The sequence below is a fragment of the Lytechinus variegatus genome, chromosome 5 (genome assembly GCF_018143015.1).
Source record: "Lytechinus variegatus isolate NC3 chromosome 5, Lvar_3.0, whole genome shotgun sequence".
Classification (NCBI taxonomy): Eukaryota; Metazoa; Echinodermata; class Echinoidea; order Temnopleuroida; family Toxopneustidae; genus Lytechinus; species Lytechinus variegatus.
The window spans coordinates 36,664,413-36,684,326 of record NC_054744.1 but is presented as its reverse complement, the minus strand read 5'-3'; the positions used below and the strand labels follow the sequence as shown (position 1 = coordinate 36,684,326).

At 36.4% G+C, this 19,914-nt stretch overlaps 1 protein-coding gene across 1 annotated transcript in view; it reads left to right on the top strand.

Moving 5' to 3' along the window:
- LOC121416043 (conserved oligomeric Golgi complex subunit 1-like) overlaps window positions 1-19,914 on the top strand; it is a 37,659-nt gene continuing 17,745 nt past the window's right edge. The window contains exons 1-17 of the mRNA XM_041609481.1: window positions 1-119; window positions 4,619-4,708; window positions 5,671-5,715; window positions 6,817-6,883; window positions 7,453-7,556; window positions 8,410-8,476; window positions 9,027-9,212; window positions 10,436-10,477; window positions 11,753-11,839; window positions 12,391-12,427; window positions 13,852-13,956; window positions 15,530-15,583; window positions 16,155-16,226; window positions 16,851-17,038; window positions 17,760-17,864; window positions 18,215-18,453; window positions 19,545-19,745. Of these exons, the coding sequence (XP_041465415.1) occupies window positions 4,626-4,708; window positions 5,671-5,715; window positions 6,817-6,883; window positions 7,453-7,556; window positions 8,410-8,476; window positions 9,027-9,212; window positions 10,436-10,477; window positions 11,753-11,839; window positions 12,391-12,427; window positions 13,852-13,956; window positions 15,530-15,583; window positions 16,155-16,226; window positions 16,851-17,038; window positions 17,760-17,864; window positions 18,215-18,453; window positions 19,545-19,745 (1,682 nt within the window). The 5' untranslated portion in view covers window positions 1-119; window positions 4,619-4,625. The remainder of the gene's footprint in view (window positions 120-4,618; window positions 4,709-5,670; window positions 5,716-6,816; window positions 6,884-7,452; window positions 7,557-8,409; window positions 8,477-9,026; window positions 9,213-10,435; window positions 10,478-11,752; window positions 11,840-12,390; window positions 12,428-13,851; window positions 13,957-15,529; window positions 15,584-16,154; window positions 16,227-16,850; window positions 17,039-17,759; window positions 17,865-18,214; window positions 18,454-19,544; window positions 19,746-19,914) is intronic.

The window sequence follows — 19,914 nt, the reverse complement described above, 5'->3', positions numbered from 1 at the left end:
CAGCCAGAGGCCACATTACAAAAGTCACAGCCACAGGGGATTTCTTTTTTTCGGAAACTGACTTTTCGCAGAGGTTCAATTCCAATAACGTTAGATCTGTAAGAAGATAACACTAGCAGGTAAAATGTCTAGTACTTGATCCTTTAGGTAATGTTACTTTTATGAATTGACGTGCGGGCGCGGGCTTAGAAAATAGAAAAATTAGAAACTCGTATTATTGCCTTGTCCCACATGCTCATTTTTGTGTAGGGACTAGGTAGACAGGAATAACCACTTGTTCACTGCTAGTACTAGTGCTACCACCACCCTGCCTGTGGGGAATCTACAGGTAGGACTATGGTATGCCAATGTTGTACAGAGCACACACATTAAAAAATCACTAAAATATCACTTTTGTGACCAAAATTACTAATTTTCATACAGTTGCAATTTATTTTTCATTAGTAACTTGGGAATAATTTTTGTATTCACCAGAGTGCTCAAAAACTTGAATTTTGGGCATATTTTTTGTACGCCCTCTATTGGTGAAAAGTAATATGGCAAGAAAATTTTCATTTTTTATCTCTATTTTTAATTAAGAAAAAAATAATTCAAAGAATCAAATTCAAATAAGAGTCAAGTTATATGAAAAATAGGTTTAATTGAAACTGTCAGTGTAAAAAAATCAAGCATTTGCCCCAAAGAAAAAGAGAAAATAAGCCAAACATGGCCACCCTTATTTTGCCACACATGGAGATATAAGTGAGAACAAGGTTATATCATAACCATGTTCATTGAATGAGTGGGAATAACCGTCGTTTCTGTGGATTCATTTAACAATTTCTGACACTTTGCTATCATCCCCATTCACTGACAGTAGTGTGTTAGTGCGAGCCTGCATGTGTTATCATTTCTTTCAATTCGGGCTATCGGGTTTGTTTAGATTTTTTTTCAATTCTAAATGTTGACATTTAATTAAAAAGAACGAAGGCCCACTATTTTCGTTAGAGTCTAACGTTAATCTTTGCTATACATATTGCAAGAAAATATTGAGAATATGTTACCGATGATTTATTCTCTTATTTTTTTTATTTCTGCTGGAGAGGAAAAAATGGCAGCCGTGTGTTGCTGCCCTCTACATTCAATGAGTTGTGCTTTCTGATCAGAAAGACAGAATTTTCAATATCCTGAGGAAACAATGCAGCGGCACAAATCGCGATATATAGTGACTGGTAAATGGCAACTTACATTGACCAATGAAGGGATCGAAGATGACTATATGTTTGGATCATCATTTGAAAGGAATTAGCGGTAACTGCGGCGTAAGGTACAATATTTCCGAATTTTATATATTTTTTGTAAATGTGAATGTACCGTAAGTAACAGACTTTAAACCGCACCCGTGGATTTACCGCACCCCCAACTTTGGACTAAAAAAAAAAAAAAAACCTCACATTTACATGCATGCATATTTAAGGTATGAAGAAACAAAAACTAAGTTCAAGATTTCAAAGCATCCAAATAGATTAATGGTGTGCGGAAATCTGCTGTTCTTGATCATTTCATCTACAAATGTTAGCAAGAAAGAGAGGTCCTGACAATATTGGCCACTTAGTTACACACTCACTCACCTCACATTCACAGTGTACACACACACAACACTGCCGTTCTTGTACATTGCAAACTACGATACAGTACCAGTACATCTTATCAAATTACAGCGTAGGAGGAAGAAACATTCACATTTCTTGCATCACAACCTCACAATCACTTTCAGAAATATGATGTCTTAGCATGAATTTTGGATACGGGATTACAGGAAGGTTCAAGAAACAAAGAAATTGACATTTTTTCAGTTGTTTTTTATGGCTTCGTGCCGTCTCTCTCGTGCGTGGTTTACATGGTATCTTATGAAAAGCAAACGGGAAAGAAAAAATAAGCTGGCTCAAAACGGGACTTTGGAGCTAGAGGGAGGGGTTAAAATGAATAGCGCCAGCTTAAGTCGCACTATAACCACAATACAACGCTGGCTCGATCAGCTCACTCAACAGTTAACTCTCGCTCAGCGGTGACAGAATATTACAGAGTATGCTTGGCGTCTCTTTGAACTTAGCCAGGGAATTTCGCTACTGTGAATCGAAAGTAAAGTCAAAATTAGTGTCATGAAGGTGGGTGCGTTTGTTATGGACAATATTTGATTAAGATTGTAATAATCGCTTCCCATTACCCGCGGCTCATACCCCTCTAAACAACATTGCCTGGGCGGCTACGCCCGGCCACTCGATGTGTTGTGAACTGGCAAACATCGTACATGTACGGGAGGGGTTACAACGGGCTGGCTCAGACCCGTCACCGTGTATAAACCGCACCCCCGACTTTTGCTTCTATCCCGCCGAGCAAAAGGTGCGGTTAATAGACCGTTACGGTAATTCCTTTTTTATAATGTGACATTTTATGTACAAGAAAAGATCTGAAAATCGTGTTTCCGTCGAATGTTAGATCTAACATTACTGCTAATACACTGTCTGTACTTACAGGCCTCTAAGCTCTTCAGTCTATGTATTGGTGAGTGAGCCAACGCAGTTCAGCAGAACAACCAAAATACAGAGACTGAAGCTTTTGTTTTGGTCTAGGGACTTGGGGCCTAAGCCGCCCTAAGCCTTAAGTGTTCTTGCCAAATATGTGAAAAATACCAGCAGGAGCCTCCTGGCTAATTGCACCTGCTGGTCCCACAGAGTGTTAACTCAGTCTTGCCATCTTGCTGTCTTTGTTATCGTAGCCTAGCTACAAGACGCGTATAGAGAGCGACAATATCATGAGCAGCGCTAACTTAGATCTTAAAAAGAACTTGCATCGGCTGATAAATGTCGTGAATCTTATCTTAAAATTTAAGGTAAGAGTGCACTTGTGAACAGTTGAATAAGAAAACCAAAGATGCAAAAGTGTGTGGATGTATGTGAATAATACTTGGAGATTGGGCCAGACTGGAACTCAGAACTCGGCGAGATTGGGGGATTTCCCGTGGGTCAAGTCGGTTCATGTTGAGAGCTAAGACAGCAAAGATTGGAAACTATTAAATCTTGAAAAACTCTAAAATAACGGTGTGAACTGAGCTCACATTTATAAAAAAAAATGTAACTTAATCAATCCTTAAAACTTACATGAATTTAAACCCCATCAAGCATCAGAAATGACCTTATTTTGGCTTCGATCGTGACGTCTTTGTTCAAATTATTAGTCAGATTTCAGCAAACAACACTGTTTGTTGACTTGATGTTTGCCGTATGTAATCGCTAATATCAGCACATATCCACAAGAATATACAGCGGACCGAGAATTCGAACCATAATCATAGAATGAAGATCGAAACCAAAATGAAGTTCCTGATGCTCAATGAGGTTGAAACTCAAGTTATAATCGATACTCGGTAATTAATTCGGACAAAAATTTAGGTTACATTAGTTTGCTGACTCGCGGAGTATGAAAGTGCATTAGGGCCTAGCATGCCCCGAGTGAGGCCAGGCTTCTACAGGCGCTGCAGCGGTGGTGTTGTGATGTGGCTCCGAGTTCAGGGCCAATGTAAGGAAATATATACAAAAAAATTGCTGAAATAATTAATTTCCTATGTATTTTATTGATTTTTAAATTCTTACATGTATTTGTTTTTCAAACCTTTGTTATTTTTTTTTGGATGAACTTTGTCAGGGACCGTTTTGTGATCACAAATAACATAAAATAAATCCATCTCTAACAACAAAGGTAAGAATAATCCTACATGTATGATTTTTGGTTGAAAAACATAATTTGCATTGATTTTGTACACGGAATCACATTTTTTTAGCAATTTCGGGACTGACATGCGCTTACAAAATTTGTGTAATTTCAGAAAAGCGTACACTGCCCGGGCGTCGCAAATTTGGTCTCAGAAGATGCACAAGACTTGAAAGTAAAAAGTCAGAGCGCGGCGTGGTAAAAAAAAATTGCGCGGTGACGTACCGACGAAGTTTGTCGAGGAGGGGGGTCAAATTAATTTGAGTTTAATAAGGGTTAAAGCTGCAGTTTATATGATGTCTCGGTTTAAAACTTAATAATTTCTTAATCTTTGATGGATTTCCCTCAAACGTGTACTAATTTTTTTTTTACAATGAAGTTTTCCTCAGGGTGAACTTCCCCTTTGAAGGTAAATGAAAGAAGTTGCAGTAAAACACTAATTTTGTGAGAAAGTCTGTAAAATCAAGGTTAAATCATCGTGGATCTAGATCTGGTACAGTTACATAAACTGAACTTTGTAAAATCATAAAATCTAAGCTGAAATGCAATCACACTGAAGATCGCTAAGAACACAGATAGGCACACGTGGGATAGTGTATTATAATTGCTGGAATAAAGACCTGACGGAAGTGACCGAATCCGCGCTTATCTTGCTTATTTCTCAGCAATTACACAATATCTTCCAAAATCCTTTGGCACATATTTTTTATTCATACAAACAGACACTTGGGTGGTCATTATATTAGATTCTGTAAAAAGCCATTTTGAGATCGTTACCAGAACTGGAATTTATCTTTAATGGTACATGTTTGTGGTCTTGAGACAGGTATACAATTAAAGCAGAATCATTGTCATTTCTTTGATGCAGGAACAAGATGTCAATTGTCGACCTAAGCACCAACCAGTTGTTTGAAAAGTATACTATAGAAGAAATTAGAAAGTTAGAGAAAGAAACAAGGTAAGTTGATTATGTCTCGGAATAATTGAAAATTATACTATTACAAAAAAATACGGAAAAGGTAGGGCATTGGAATATCTATGCTGTGGGGGATCTAAATATGAATTATCTGATTTTCTGGAATCATTTTGAAAATTCTGAAAAATGAGTTATGTAGAAGACAGTTTTTAGTATGACTACATTTATGGGGTTTTGGGGCAATATGAATGGTGAAAGTGATAACCTGCTAATGATGATAGTGATGATGATGACGATAGTGGTAATGATGATGATGATGATGGTGGTGATGATGATGATGATGATAATGGTGATGATGGTGATGATGGTGATGATGATTATGATGCTGATGATGGTGATGATGGCGACGATGGCGACGATGGTGATGATGATGATCAGATGATGATCATGATGATGGTGATGATCAGATGATGATCATGATGATGGTGATGATGATGATGATGATAATGGTGATGATGGTGATGATGATGATGATGATGATGATGGTGACATTGGTAATGATGATGATGATCAGATGATGATGGTGATGATGATGATGATGATGGTGATGGTGATGATGATGATGGTGGTGATGATGATGGTGATGATGATGATGATCAGATGATGATGGTGACGAACGATGGTGATGATGATGACGATGGTGATGATGATGATGGTGATGATGATGATGATAATGGTGATGATGATGATGATGATGGTGATGATGATGATGACGATGATGATGATGATGAGGATGACGAATAGGATCACAGTGATGATGATGGTTTGATTAAGTAGTGATATGATCATGACTAGGGTTGTAATTACCAGCGTATTTGAAAGAAGGTTTATGTCTGCATTTTCCCCATATCATTCCATGAAATTCACAAAGAAACTCAAAGTGAAATCTGGTCCAGTAATTATTTCCCAGTTACATCATGAGCTTATTCAAATATTTTTTTCAGAGATGAAATTGAAACAAAGAAAGAGGACCTGCGGCAGATGGTTGGGTAAGTTGTTTTTCTTTTTTTAAAATTTATCTTTTAGAGATCAAGCAAGGTGTCATTTTTGTGTTACTGATCTATTCTTATCATTTGCTGTCTTCTCAGTATTATTTTTGGAATGAATTTTTATAAGAATTTATGTAGTTCTGGGTCTACCGCAAATCTGTTGTCTGTATTATTGTTCTTCTATAAGCAATTGATACATATTTTCCTCCCTTTATCCAGGTTTGTTTATCTATCTGAAAATGTCCAGGGGTTACGATTTTGCAGGACTTTCTTAAAGCAACATCAGTATGTTATTGTTACGTTAGTGAAGAAAAGTGAAAAGTATTGATGTAATTATTTCAGAAATTATATTTCCAAATATACCATTCATTTTTTTTGTCTCACCTGCATAGCAGAGTGAGACTATAGGCGCCGCTTTTCCGACGGCAGCGGCGACGGCGTCAACATCAAAATCTTAACCTGAGGTTAAGTTTTTGAAATGTCATCATAACTTAGAAAATATATGGACCTAGTTCATTAAACTTGGACATAAGGTTAATCAAGTATCACCAAACATCCTGCATGAGTTTCACGTCACATGACCAAGGTCATTTAGGGTCAATAAACTTTGGCCGATTTGGGGTATCTATTGAATTACAAGTTTTTGGATCTGATTCATGAAACTTGGACATAATAGTAATCAAGTATCACTGAACATCCTGTGCAAGTTTCAGGTCACATGATCAAGGTCAAAGGTCATGTGAGATCAATGAACTTTGGCTGCATTGGGGGTATTTGTTGAATTACCATCCTATCTCTGTAAGTGTATTGGTCTAATTCATTAAACGTGGAAATAAGAGTAACCAAGTATCACTGAACATCTTGTGTGAGTTATAGTAGTTTTCAAAGTCAGCACTGCTGCTATGTTGAATCGCGTGATGCAGGTGAGACGGCCAGAGGCATTCCACTCGTCAATCATAATATTCCATTGGGCCTTATCATGTTTCATGTGTGCATCATTATTGGGAGTTCATTTTTTTTTATTTTTTAAACATTATATGAATTGAATGCTTTGATGAAAAAAAGGCAAATTAAAATAAGGATTTCCTTATTCACTTTCAGAGAGCGGTATAGGGACCTTATTGAAGCTGCTGACACAATCACTGAAATGAAGAATTGCTCAGAAAAGGTAAAATAGCTATTAATATAGAAATAATAGCATATAAAGATGGAGATGTTATGAATTCTTAATCGGTCCTGGAATAGCCACTGCTTAGATAGTGCATCTTACAAAGAAAACTAATAATACTCATTCTTATAAGAGCTCTAGCCATGAGCTGGTACATGAACAAATATTTCTTGTATGAAGCAATATTATTATAGTTTTAATGATGCTTTAACTGTCACCCAAGATCAATCACACACAATAAGTAGTATGCCATTGGCCTATGTGCTTTAACGAAAGTATTCATATGTATACCTTTTCACAAAACAATATACAATGTTGTGAAATTTGGGCATACTAAACATGAAAAACAATGTTGCATCATGGGTAATGAAACAGATATAAGCAGTTTAGGACTTGACCTAATATCAATAAAAGTGGTTGTGGTAAATCATATTCCCGTAAAAAAAAATGTCAATATGATCAGGGTTTTAAAAAACTTTGTGGATGTATTTTCTGGAAATCTAAAGAAAAAAGTAGATATCTCTCTGAAGTCAGTTTGAATTAGTTTGTCTTTTTGTTTTTGTTTGAAGATTGTTCAGTCTATTCAAGATATGCAGAAGCATTGTGTCAATCTACAGAAGACTCACCTTACTAAAGGCATTAGTCTATCCCCAAAGAAAGCAGTTACTTCAGGGTGAGTTGTCATGGATCTACGGAGAGATTTAGACGTATATCAGTTAGATAAAAATTCACTATTGACAGGTGACTGTCATTGTCGTTTGAATAGCATTCTCTTCATATTGATGGTCACCATGAATTAGGCCTGGAGCAGTTCATGATTAGACATTGATATTACACAAATTGTATGCGCATAAGATGGTAAATGACTAAATCCGAAGGGCATTAGAAATTGAAAGCATAATCTGAAACAGGACATTAACCAACAAAGTTCAATACCAGAGGAGCGTTTCATCAACATTTTCTGTCTGACAAGTTGTCAGATCTGACAACTTTGCTAGATTTTGATTGGCTCAGAAGCACTCTTACTATGGTAACTGTCAGATAAATCAGGACTTGTCTGATAAAATGTCCGACAAGTCTTTTTATGAAACGCTCCCCAGAAAAAAATTCCTTTGTAAATGATCTGATACTCCATGGTAGTCACTATTGTTAAAAATCTGTCATGTTGTCATTAAGATGCACATGATCAGTGCATCAATGGGTGGCTCATGTTGATCGTCCATCTATTTGTAGGTCCATGGTATCATGTACAGCATGGCAGTATAATGAATTTTCGATCAATGCTAATCTGTTATTCAAATCTCAATTCAATTTTGGTAAGCCTTTATAACTTGTGCTTCTTAAAGAACTTCATTTTAGAAGGCCATGTATGATATAACATGACAAAAGCAAAATATATAGTTGCTGACAATATGATATTGTGCAGGAACTCTGAACTACATAATATCCTTCAAGATGATATGGTATAATTACGGTACATTCCTACTTTGTAATGAGTTATTTATAAATACATGAATTTCATTCAGGTCTCAATCATCAGGTTTTTATGCCATCGCCTCTCAGACCAAGCTTCTTCTAGATATTCCAGAAAAGGTAAATTATCATGCAAGCTCAAATAGAGTTTGATGGAAGTCCGTACATGTACGTGTGTATACCTTGTAGATAGCACAATGGTATTTATGTCAGTAATTAGATTATCTACATGTACTTGTTATGCTAGTAATATGTAACTTGCCTCTGTTAATGCATAACACTTTCCTATAGGGCCATAAAACTTGTGAGCTATTTCCTAGTTGTACTGTTGATATTTTAACATAAAATTAAAAAATTTTGATTGTAGTGAAAGTACTATCAGAAATTGAAATTTGTGAATTGTACTGTTGACATGATAACAAAATTAAAGAGTTTCATTGTAGTTAAAGAACTATCAGAAATTGAAATTTGTGAATTGTATACCTCCAGACAGCTCAAGTCTTTATGAGATGCTGAAATATCTACTATGCAAATGATAATCACTGATCACACATTATCACATTATTCAGAAATTTTGAATTTTTCAATTTGTTGTGTTATTAAAATACAAGATATGAATTTAAAAGCTAATCTTTCTCACAATAGGCTTACACATGTTTGTACTTTGCAGATTTGGAGTGACATAGAGAGTGGTGACCATTTACACGCCACTCAGCTCTACCTACTTGCATGTCATATCGTGAGCAGCCTACAGCTAGATACGACAACGCACCAGTCTACTCAACTTCTCAAATGGTTCCCTGTACTATCAAGGCAGTGGGCTGCAATATGCCACTTCAAACCAAGTATATTACAGGTCAGTATTACATATATCTGTCATTAAGTTTACTCATGATAGAGGAAAACTAAATAAAACATATAGGTTATTCAGACTATTTATTCAAGCTAAATTGTTTCATTATCTGTCTCTTAGGAATATCATCTTTCTTTTTTATTATGTTTGTCCATTATGTCAAACTCTCGTTGGGGAGATTACCACAGTTCAGGGTCTGAACTGCAGTTTTATACCCCCTTAGCAAAAACCTTGTTAGAGGATCCAAGATATTTTATTTTCAAGCTATTTCGACCCTGCATGACCAGAATAATCCCTCTTCTGTAGCATTTCCATCTCCGCAGACAAGCCTGGACGTTGAGTTAGTGTTAGACAATAAACAGCAGCTGTGATATTATGTAAGACCAGCTCTGCCTGCTGTAGGCACTTCCGAATGAAATTATTGTATTTGGTATTTACTCAAGTTTTCAAAGGCATATTGTATTAGGAAATCCAATGTTAATTGGTTTTAATTTTGAATGAAGAAAATCGGCCTTGAATTAAGGAAACTATTGAAAGAGAATAAAAATGATTGCATCCGCTGACATCTTTGGAATACTGTACAAAAATTGAGGGCAACGTTTGCCATTTTTCTGCCAGTGGGATTGCGCAGTAGGTGCCGATTTTGATTGCTTATTTCAGTATTGCGAAATCTGGTTGCAATCAGTTTGGAAACCAACGCAATGTAGAGAATGCGCGGCCAGTGCATACACATTCCCAGTTGATCAAACCCAAGCACAAGATTTTTATTTGTTAAGTGTATGAGCGTGCCATGCATGATGGGTGACTGCGTTGTAAACATTTACGTCACAATTGCTTAGGATTACTTTGTCAAGTTCATGAATAACCTGACAATGATAAGCAATCAGGCATATAAATTGTTCCAAATAATAGCTTGAATTACACATTATTCAACTGTAGATAATGATAATAATATTAAATGGCTCTTTTTCGGGAAACATCAAATATGTTGACCTTAAAAGAACCATATTATTCTCATCTAAAGACTCAGGCCAATATGATTCAGTTAGGGGCAACATATTTCAATGTTCCCATCAAGGCCAGTCAATATTATATAAATATTGATAGATTGTCATGTATTATTTCACATCTTGATAAATATTCACCTTTGTACAACACTCGGAATTATAATACTTTTGATGGTTGAATTATGATTTATATTTCAATTTTTTTATATTTATTTTCAGAGTTGCAGGAATGTGCTGAAGAATGCCACTGCATCAGATATGGTAAGCAGAATTTTAAGCAGAGAATTCATGAATTTATACCTGATTTGCCCATCACATCAAATGTGATGAAAAAGACCATACAATATTTCTTTCTTATACATGTATATGCAGGGTGACTTTGCCAAGTAAGAGGTGAACATTTTAGGTCTGTGTGTAGTTCTCGGCAATAACCGAAAGTTCCCGGATGTACATGTATCTCCCATACTGAATTTGACGTTCACTTTTGCACTGAACTACAAGTTTTCCTTCAGTGAGGTTTGACCCCACAACTTCTGGTATAGTTGTGCCATTACTAGTGCTAGTCTAGTCACGTTCACTTTCACACCATGTACTCATTCTCTTCTTACAATCATAAAAAGATGCTAATTGTGTAATATCTCTTTTGCTGTATACTATCCTTACCTTCAATCTACCAGATGTTACTTTATTGCTCAAGTAAACAGCATGAGCTTCATCCAGGAAATTATGGTAACTGTTGATAGCAAGAATTTGATGACATCATGTTTTCGATATCACATTTTATTGAATTGACCCCAGGACACCATCTCATGAAGGTTATCACAAAGACAGTTTAAGGGAAAGACTGGACATTTTGGCAATTTTTTTGAAACGCTCAATTTCGCTCATGGGGAAGGGCACCCACTAGCATCGATTAAGTAAACCTTTGCACAGCGCAAGCAGCTGTATATGAAACATATGGGGAAAATGAGAGAGGGCACAAGGGCAGCTTATGGAGATAATTCCACCTTTTGTTTCCCAGAAGCCTCTAAGATATGTTCGTCTTTATTTTTAGAAAAAAAATTGATGAAAAAAAGAATTGTATAATGTCAAAATCGACTCTTCCTTCCCCCCGCCACCATTTCCCTTATATTCACAGCCCAAAATGGTGATATGCGACTGTCTACTTACTTGACGCTGTAGTGGGCTTTTTCCAAACATTTCATTGCGCGCTGTACTAACTGTCTAGTCTTCCCCTTGTAGTGTCTTACTGATTGGACTCCCTATTGTCGGGTTTCAATGTTTCTCACATTGGTACTGGATAAAACTCAATGCCCTTTCTTATTGTGCCCATTTGTTTAGGAATGCACCCAGAAGAAAATGGGCTTGCCTTAATATGAAAACAAATCTTTCTTTCTTGTTCTTCCTCTCGCACTGGATAAACTCAGTGCCCTTTGACCCTATTTTTTTTTCTTCAATGTAAGAATGATGTTGAAGTCACCTTTTCCTGTAATATTGAAACGTTTTACTCTCTTGTTTTTTTCCTGTGGGTCAAAGGTGATCACCAAAGCCCTGTGTTCTATCATGCTTCTAGAGGATACATCTCCAAGACAAGTCTTTACAGAATTTTTACTGGCAAGAAAGGTTAGTCAAGCACAGCAGAAATGGTTGAACTATAAAAACATATAGAACATTGATAACACTAATAAAGGTTTTATACTGCGTGTTTATGTGGTTCTTTCAGGACCAAACACAAGAAATGTGGTATACAGTGAAAACTTAGAATTAAACATTTCACTGAATGATAGTGATCTTGAAACCTTTTTTAGTATTGCTGATTTAATTTGTTTCAATACCCTTTCCTTGTTCATTAGATATTGCCAGACCAGTCTGCAAGCACAGACACAATTCGACACTTTAACCAATCACACCGTGACTTGAATGAAGACTATGAAAACTCACTGTCAATGTCAAATAAGTAGAGGCAGCCACAGCACATAGTGAATCTAGTCTCACTGCTTCAAACTCTGCATTACACACTATAAGAATTATGAAAACCAAAGATTTGTACCTGCAGACTATTGTGAGTTCCTTATTAACAGGAATATTTAGGTAGTACAAATATTTATATTTGCCTTGAGTAGGTAGGTAGACAACTAAAACTGATGTCTTTGCTCTTTTCCATTCTTAAACAGAATGCTGTGCACCAAGCATTCAGTTCTTCACAGTATGGTATGTATATCAGCTTGATCCTAGACAGCCTTATCACTTTAATCTAGAAATGTCTCTAATTACTCCACAACAAACTCCCTTCATGCTACTTCATGGTGAAACGTTTCTTCTGTGCATAAACAATTATGAACATTAAAAGGAAACTATCTCATGAAAATGTGATTAATGTGTTCAGTTTGTTAGAGTTTTAAATTATATAGGATGGGGATAAGATATATTAAAGATAGAAAGTCTAAATTATACAACTCCCAAGAATGTTCTGTAATCTGATTGGTCCAATTCGGATCACATAATATTCAACGAATTGCACCAGTGCATCCAAAATGCACTATCCTGCACTCTGTCGTCAGAGTGCAGGATAGTTTTGGAATTATCTAGAATTTAGATAAAATATACATTTGGGGTAACTCAGTATAACGTGGGTGAGGGGGGGTTGTATAAAACAAACAGTACACGCATTCTTGTGCAGAGAGGACCTAAATAATGAACTCTCTGATCGACTCGCCAATGGATATACCGCACTTGGTCCTGCGAACCTCGGTGCAGTATATCCATTGGCTCTTCTCACACACCTTTTGCTCAAACCCAGCAGTGTATTGAAGAAGCTTTGTATTAAAGTGATAACTTCTTAGTTAGTGGTTAAGCTGGTATTCAAGTAGGAATAATTATTTTTGTGTTTATTAGAGGGGTTCCACACGCTATATTGCACCATTCAAATGGCGAGGTTTGAGCCTGTGAATGTTAAATAGCGTAATTTGAAATGCGCAATTTAAATGATAGTATCAAGGTTTTTTCTAGTGACGATTATTAGAGAAACACAGAGCGATGCAGCCGTGTGAATGCTTTGACCTCCAAAACGTAATTCTGGGGTGGAGCTTACAGGACCTTTCAACCATTCCCACAGAAAACATGTTATTTTCTGCTCATTTGGCCAATACTTGCTATGCTGGAGTGATTGATTGGGTACCCAAAAGAAACCACACCTCTTATCGATGTGAAACATAAAACTGCAAAATTCACCAAGCATCCTCAGCCGTGTGAATGGAAGATAATTCATTACAATTCAGCTTAGCAATTCATCTGAAACCCCTCTTTTCGATTGATAGGTAATTTTTAGTGTGAAAAAAAAAGCTTGAGTCCGACGGATTTGCAGTCATGTTCAGTCATGTCTGTTTGGTTTGATTGTGATGAACACTTACTTCATTGCCAAAATTGTCTAGTTGATTGAATTCAAATTACTTCGATCGGTGACAGGAAATCAGAACATTTTTTTAAATTCTTATATGGGTAATGAAAACCCAATAGCTACAATATTCTAAGGTATTATTTTGGATCCCCAAAGACTTCAAGCAATTTGTTCAAATGTTGCAAATAAATTTCTAGTATTTTTTATATTCACTCTGTTCTTGTATCCAAAATTACAGATGCAAGTGTTAAAAAGCAAGTGTGTGGTGTGACCAATCTGATCAATCTCACTTTGAGGCAGATCCATGCTATCTTCTATCATCAAGAAGGTGATGAAAATAATGGTAAGCAGTGATGTATTCAGCTGGGTTAGTAGATGCCAAACATCCGGGGCCTTGGGAATTATTTTTGGCTGGGGGTGATGAAGCATATTTGAAAAGCAGAAAAAAAGAAAAAGAAAAAGGTTTCACTACAAATGAAGGACGTTTTGCTCCCAAGAAATTTGACAAGCAACAAAAAAAGGGGGCTTAAACACAAAGGGCCGAATTCACCAAGGTGGTTTTGATAACCCACGGTTGAGTCCATGGTTTATGCAGATTTTCTGTATAAATAACGCTTAATTTAGTGCATATCGGGCGCGTGTATAAAACATGTCCAATGGTAATGCGCGCTTTTGTCACAGTGCGCCAAATTGACACCTGTTGCCATGGTTATCAATGCTATTTTTTTCATGAGTCCACTGTTTTTATTCATGAGTCCACTCTTCAAACAGTGGACTCATGAATAAATTAGCGTGGATAATCATGGTTACAGGCGTCAATTTGTCGCACTATGACAAAAGCGCGCATCAGCATTGGACATGTTTTATACACGCGCCCGATGCACACTAAATAAAGCGTAATTTATACAGAAAATCTGCATAAACCATGGACTCAACCATGGGTTTTCAAAACCACCTTTGTGAATTCGGGCCAATATGTTGGTTATTTCCTTACATTTCTCCAATTTGCCTCACCTAACAGAATTCCTGTGGGTGCTAACTATGGAGCATAATACACGCAGCACCCTTGCTTCCCAAGGGCCATGCAACCTTCCCATTTCAGGCTTATTTGTTCCTTCCCCTTGTTCTGCTTTCCATAGGCAGAGCCACGGTGCTTATGATTTGTCTTGGCCTGTATGATCATTTATATTGACCAGATGCATATTGGTAGATTGCTCTGGCTCCGTACCTTGTCTTTTTTATCCAGCTACAGGTTGGTGATCATTTCAGTGAGAGAAATTTACTTTTAAAAACTCCCTTTTTTGTAAAAATATACCATTCTAAGAGAACTTATTTAGAAGAAGGTTGGCATATCTGAATTAGATAAAATACCATTTTAAGGGTCATAATCTTGTGCACATTGATGGACTTGTTCGAAGTGTTTGGTTTGATCCGGTTAAAATGTTCTGGATGTGTAGTCAAGTTTCTTCAAAAGAGAATTTGAGCATCTAAAGGGTATTTCACAAACAGCTATATTCAATTCAAAGTATGCTAAAATAAATTTTATGAGATGTGGGTGGGTGGTCTACATCTTCTTAAAATTAATTGTAGCAGTTAGTGAATTACACCTCTGGGTTCTTGCGATGAATTCTAATCTAAATGGATATATGAAAAGAGAGCAATGGTATAATTCAGCAAATAGGAGATGCACTGTCACTTTGAAAATTTTTAAGTATGCATTGATTATTATTATTTATTTGGCATTTCAAATACATAGAGAATACAGAATTAGATAATTAATGCCTTGTTGCATGATGAAGAAAAAAAATGTTGTGAATTTTACAGTTTTCCTCCTTGTTTATTTGATTTGACTTTGGAATTAATACGATCAGTGGATGTTTATGTACAATAAATTTCATTTTTTTATTTATGTCTAGATGAGGAAGGGAATTTACTTCAGAGAGTCCTAACAGAAACCACTTCGACATCAGGTAATACATAAACCTCATCATGAAATATTCAATGGCAAATGAATATATATTCTAAACAAAAGTATTCCAAAAAAGGATGTGAAGTATAAAGAAGAATATTTATTTGCCCAGTCCTTCTTCTCTCAGTAGGGAGGACTGACATTAATACACAAGCCCACTTGCGCTTCATATGTTTACCATTTTCATCATATTTCCTTTTTGGGGCTAGTTTTTAGAATGCTAAAGAGCGCCTTAAGACATTTTCACGGTAACTGAAGTTACATGGCACAATTTTACACACCTTTCATTGTGTGTATCTCTAAAACAACATTAGAGATAATCATACAATGAAAGGTGTGTAAAATTGTGCTGTGAACGTCAGTTACTGTGAAAATGCCCCTTATTGGCAGTTAGGCTAAAGCTGGGGTTATAGTATACAGTGCTAGAAAGGTTTGTGCTAAATAAATGTTGCATATAATAATTAATATTTAGATTTAAAACGTGGATGGCAAGCTACTTATTTCATTGTGTAATCTTTTTGTAATCTTCCCTCACTATTCATCCCATTTTACTGTTGTTTTTCATCACCCAGATGGTAAGAGTGTTCTTGCTGATGAGTTAGCTGTAGGAACATTCAGTAAGCATCTACCTGCTAACATCACAGGTAATGACAATATATTATCAGCCTATCAAATTCAAGGATTTCAGTATTAGAATTATAATAACGTGCAATAGCGTCCTTCATTTTGTCATTGATAACACTTTTTTGTGCAACAACCTCTCCTATTGTTGCAAATGCTAACTCAGACACAAGTAACCGTAGAAGAGGACATAATCACATGCTCTTGCCCCAAACTGGAAGTTTGACATAAAAATTTTAAGGAAATCTTTCATACAGGCAACTTTGAAAACATGCCGAAAGCTTTTTTTTCCCCCACAGGTTTGAGGTATTTCAGTTAGCAGTCTTTGTAAAACCACCCCACCCTCCTCAAAAGAAATAATGTCAATATATAGAATTGAAAGGGACCCAAATAAAAGAAAAATGAAATGTCATGGAAAGTTTTAACCCCACCCCCCCCCCCCCCCCCCCCCCCCCCCGTCCAAAATTGTGTTATATTTACTTGTGTAGCAGAAAAGGCAAGTTTTGTTTCTTGTACCCAAAATGAATAGAAGCTCCAGTCATACTGCATTTGTTTTTGTTTGTTCTTTACAAGTCTGTCATCCTTGGTGTAAGTCTAACATTCATCTCTTCTCATGTTCGTCATCTATTCACCTTTTCTTTCATCAGATTTTCACCCGACCCTGCGCTCCTCCACCGATCCTATCGCTGCTACCTACCTTCAAGAATGTGTCTCTCAATGGGTGGAGACTTGTATCAGTGATGTTCATGATGGGATCAGCAAACTATTGAACTATGTGACCTCCATCCGAGGCTTGACTAGCATCAGGGATGCCGTCTGGGATCTCCTCCAAGAGGTACATCAGTGGATCATATTACCGAACGTTTTTCATGAATCCAATCATATTAATTGCAATATTTTCTTTGAATTTTCTTTAATGAATACACAAATACCCTCAGCAAATAAAGGTGTAAAAATTATGCTGAGATTAATTTTTTTATCAGATCAGCTTCCAACTGCACCCCTCTTCGCATGTGAAATATTTTAGTAATTTGGAAACTGTGTTATATATATACACTAATGTGTTTTGGACCTTTTTCACCATCTTTCTATTTAAATTCCATTTACAGGGATGTTGTCAAGTTTGAAGAATAATGAAATTATTTTCTGATTCGTAAATGGGAACATTCAGTAATACAAGGCCAGTAATTCAATATTCAGTAATTCAGTAATTCAATCACTCATACTTGTTAGCCTCTTGTGTTTCATATTACTCAAGAAGTAATCCCTTGTATCTATGTAATGTGTTTTATTGTTTTTGGATGGAATGACAAATGAGTCCCATCTGTTATTACTTCATCAGCACAATGGATTTCATATTTCTTTAAAAACATATTTCACAGCTTTCTAAACATTCCACTTCAATTGCGCTCTCACCAAAGTTTTTTATACTGCTAATTTAAGTATCATTATTATAACCATATCATTCATTCTGATATTAATCCTATAGTTTCATAGAATCCCTTTCATTTTGAAAGCACTGCACTATTGTGGTCTGATTTTCTGTTTTCATGTAGGATGATAATGTGCCAGCACTGAGAAATATCACCAAGAGAGTCCTTGGAAGAAGTCTTTGTCTGTGGGGAGAATTTGTCAGACCTCTGTTTCTCACAAGAATGCAGGTAAATATATTATATTGGATGTTTTCTAAGAATGCCATGTCAGAAATATTTCATGTGTTAAAAATATCCCACGAACGTTCCACTAATAAGTAGAATATTTTGGGCATCCCATTAAAAAGGCCAGTATTCTGATAATTGACTTTGGTATAATGCAAATTCGGCATTTATGTAAAACTTGCTAAAGAAAAATTCAATATCAAATCAATTAGTTTGACAAAATTTCACAGTTAATACATTTTTTTTAAAGAACTTATTGATGTTGTGTAGTGTAAAGCCAGACAAGCGTAGTTTCTGTAAAACATGCTCATATTATGTAATCCTGTGATATACCAATCTTTTCTCCCTCTCAGGCCATTCTCCAAGATGCTCTTGACCAGACACTGACCAACAGCCATCATTTGGTCATCCAGGCCTCCCATGACATGGAGAGTTCTCCGGCCGATCTGGACGTTGCTGCCCATACTTGGAAGGAGATATCCTCAGACCTACCAAGCCCGATGGCCTGGAGGGGCGGGGCAGGCAGCAGGGATGTGCTCGATGCTGGTAGCCTGTATATGAAGGCCAGGGCTTTTACTCCCAAGACACAGAGGTAGGGTTTTGGTCATTTTTAGTCAAATGATATATAATGCATAGCAGAGCGAGACTGTAGGCGCCGCTTTTCCGACGGCTGCATTATCATCGTTAAAATCTTATCCTAAAGTTAAGTTTTGAAATGTCATAACTTAAAAAGTATATCGACCTAGTTCGTGAAACTTTGACATAAGAATTATCAAGTATTACTTTATATTCTGCTTAAGCTTCGGGTCACATGACCCAGGTCAAAGGTCATTTAGGGTCAATCTTAGACCATGTTGGGGGAATCGACATCGTAATCTTAACCGAAGGTTAAGTATTTTAAATGTCATCATAGCTTTAAAATTATATGGACTTATTTCATTAAATTTGCACATAAAGGTAATCAAATATTACCTAATATCCTGTGCGAGTTTCAGGTCACATGACCAAGGTCAAAAAATCATTTAGGGTCAATGAACTTAGATTATGTTGGGGGAATCATAATAAAATCTTAATTGAGGTTAAGTTTTTGAAATGTCATGACTTTGGAAGTATATATTCATCTAGTTCATGAAAGTTGGACATAGGAGTAATCAAACGTACTGAACATCCTACGTTAGTTTCAGGTCACATTACCAATGTCAATTAACTTTGGCTGTGTTTAGGGTATTTGTTGAACTGCCATCATAACTTTGTAAATTTATGGACCTAATACATGAAATGTGGACATAAGGGCAATCAAGTGTCACTGATCGTCTTGCGCAAGTCTTCAGTCACATGATCAAGGTCAAATGTCATTTAGGGTCAATGAACATAATATTTTATTATCATATGAAAGGTGTTTTTTGTGAATAATAGTTCTAAAGTCATTTTCAAATACAACACTGCTGCTGTATTGAATCGCGTAATGCAGGTGAAACTGCCAGAGGCGCTCCACTTGTTGTTTTTTCCGTTTGGGGGGAGGAGCAGGAATTATTTTTCTATGTTATCCATGTTGAATATTATTCCATTAATTTTAATTGATTAATTTTAATTTAATACTAATATTTTGTGGTGAAAAATTCTGCAGTGAGTGGGTGTTCAATTTTGTTGTGATTATTATTTTTTGGGCTCCCTTTCCCCCAGCATCTGTTCTTTCATCGATGTGAGACTCAAGAGTCTACTAGAGGACCTTTCATCCTACACAGACAGACTGACGGACAAACAACCAAGTGACAAACAGAAGCCTGTATCCTCAAAGCCAAGTCAAGAGCCGTTTGATAAGTTTGCAGACACTGTCAACCTCCATAGCTTCCTACAGATTGCCAGTACCAAGTGTGTTACTAGGTGAGGAAAGTGTGATATGTTGGTAGCTTTTATAGAACAGTGGTATTAAGAATGATAGTTGGTTATTAGACAGTACTTGTGTGTTTTAGGTGTGACACTCCTTGGGGCTGTTTCATAAAGCTGTTCGTAAGTTAAGAGCGACTTTAAGAACGACTGGTGATCCTTTCTT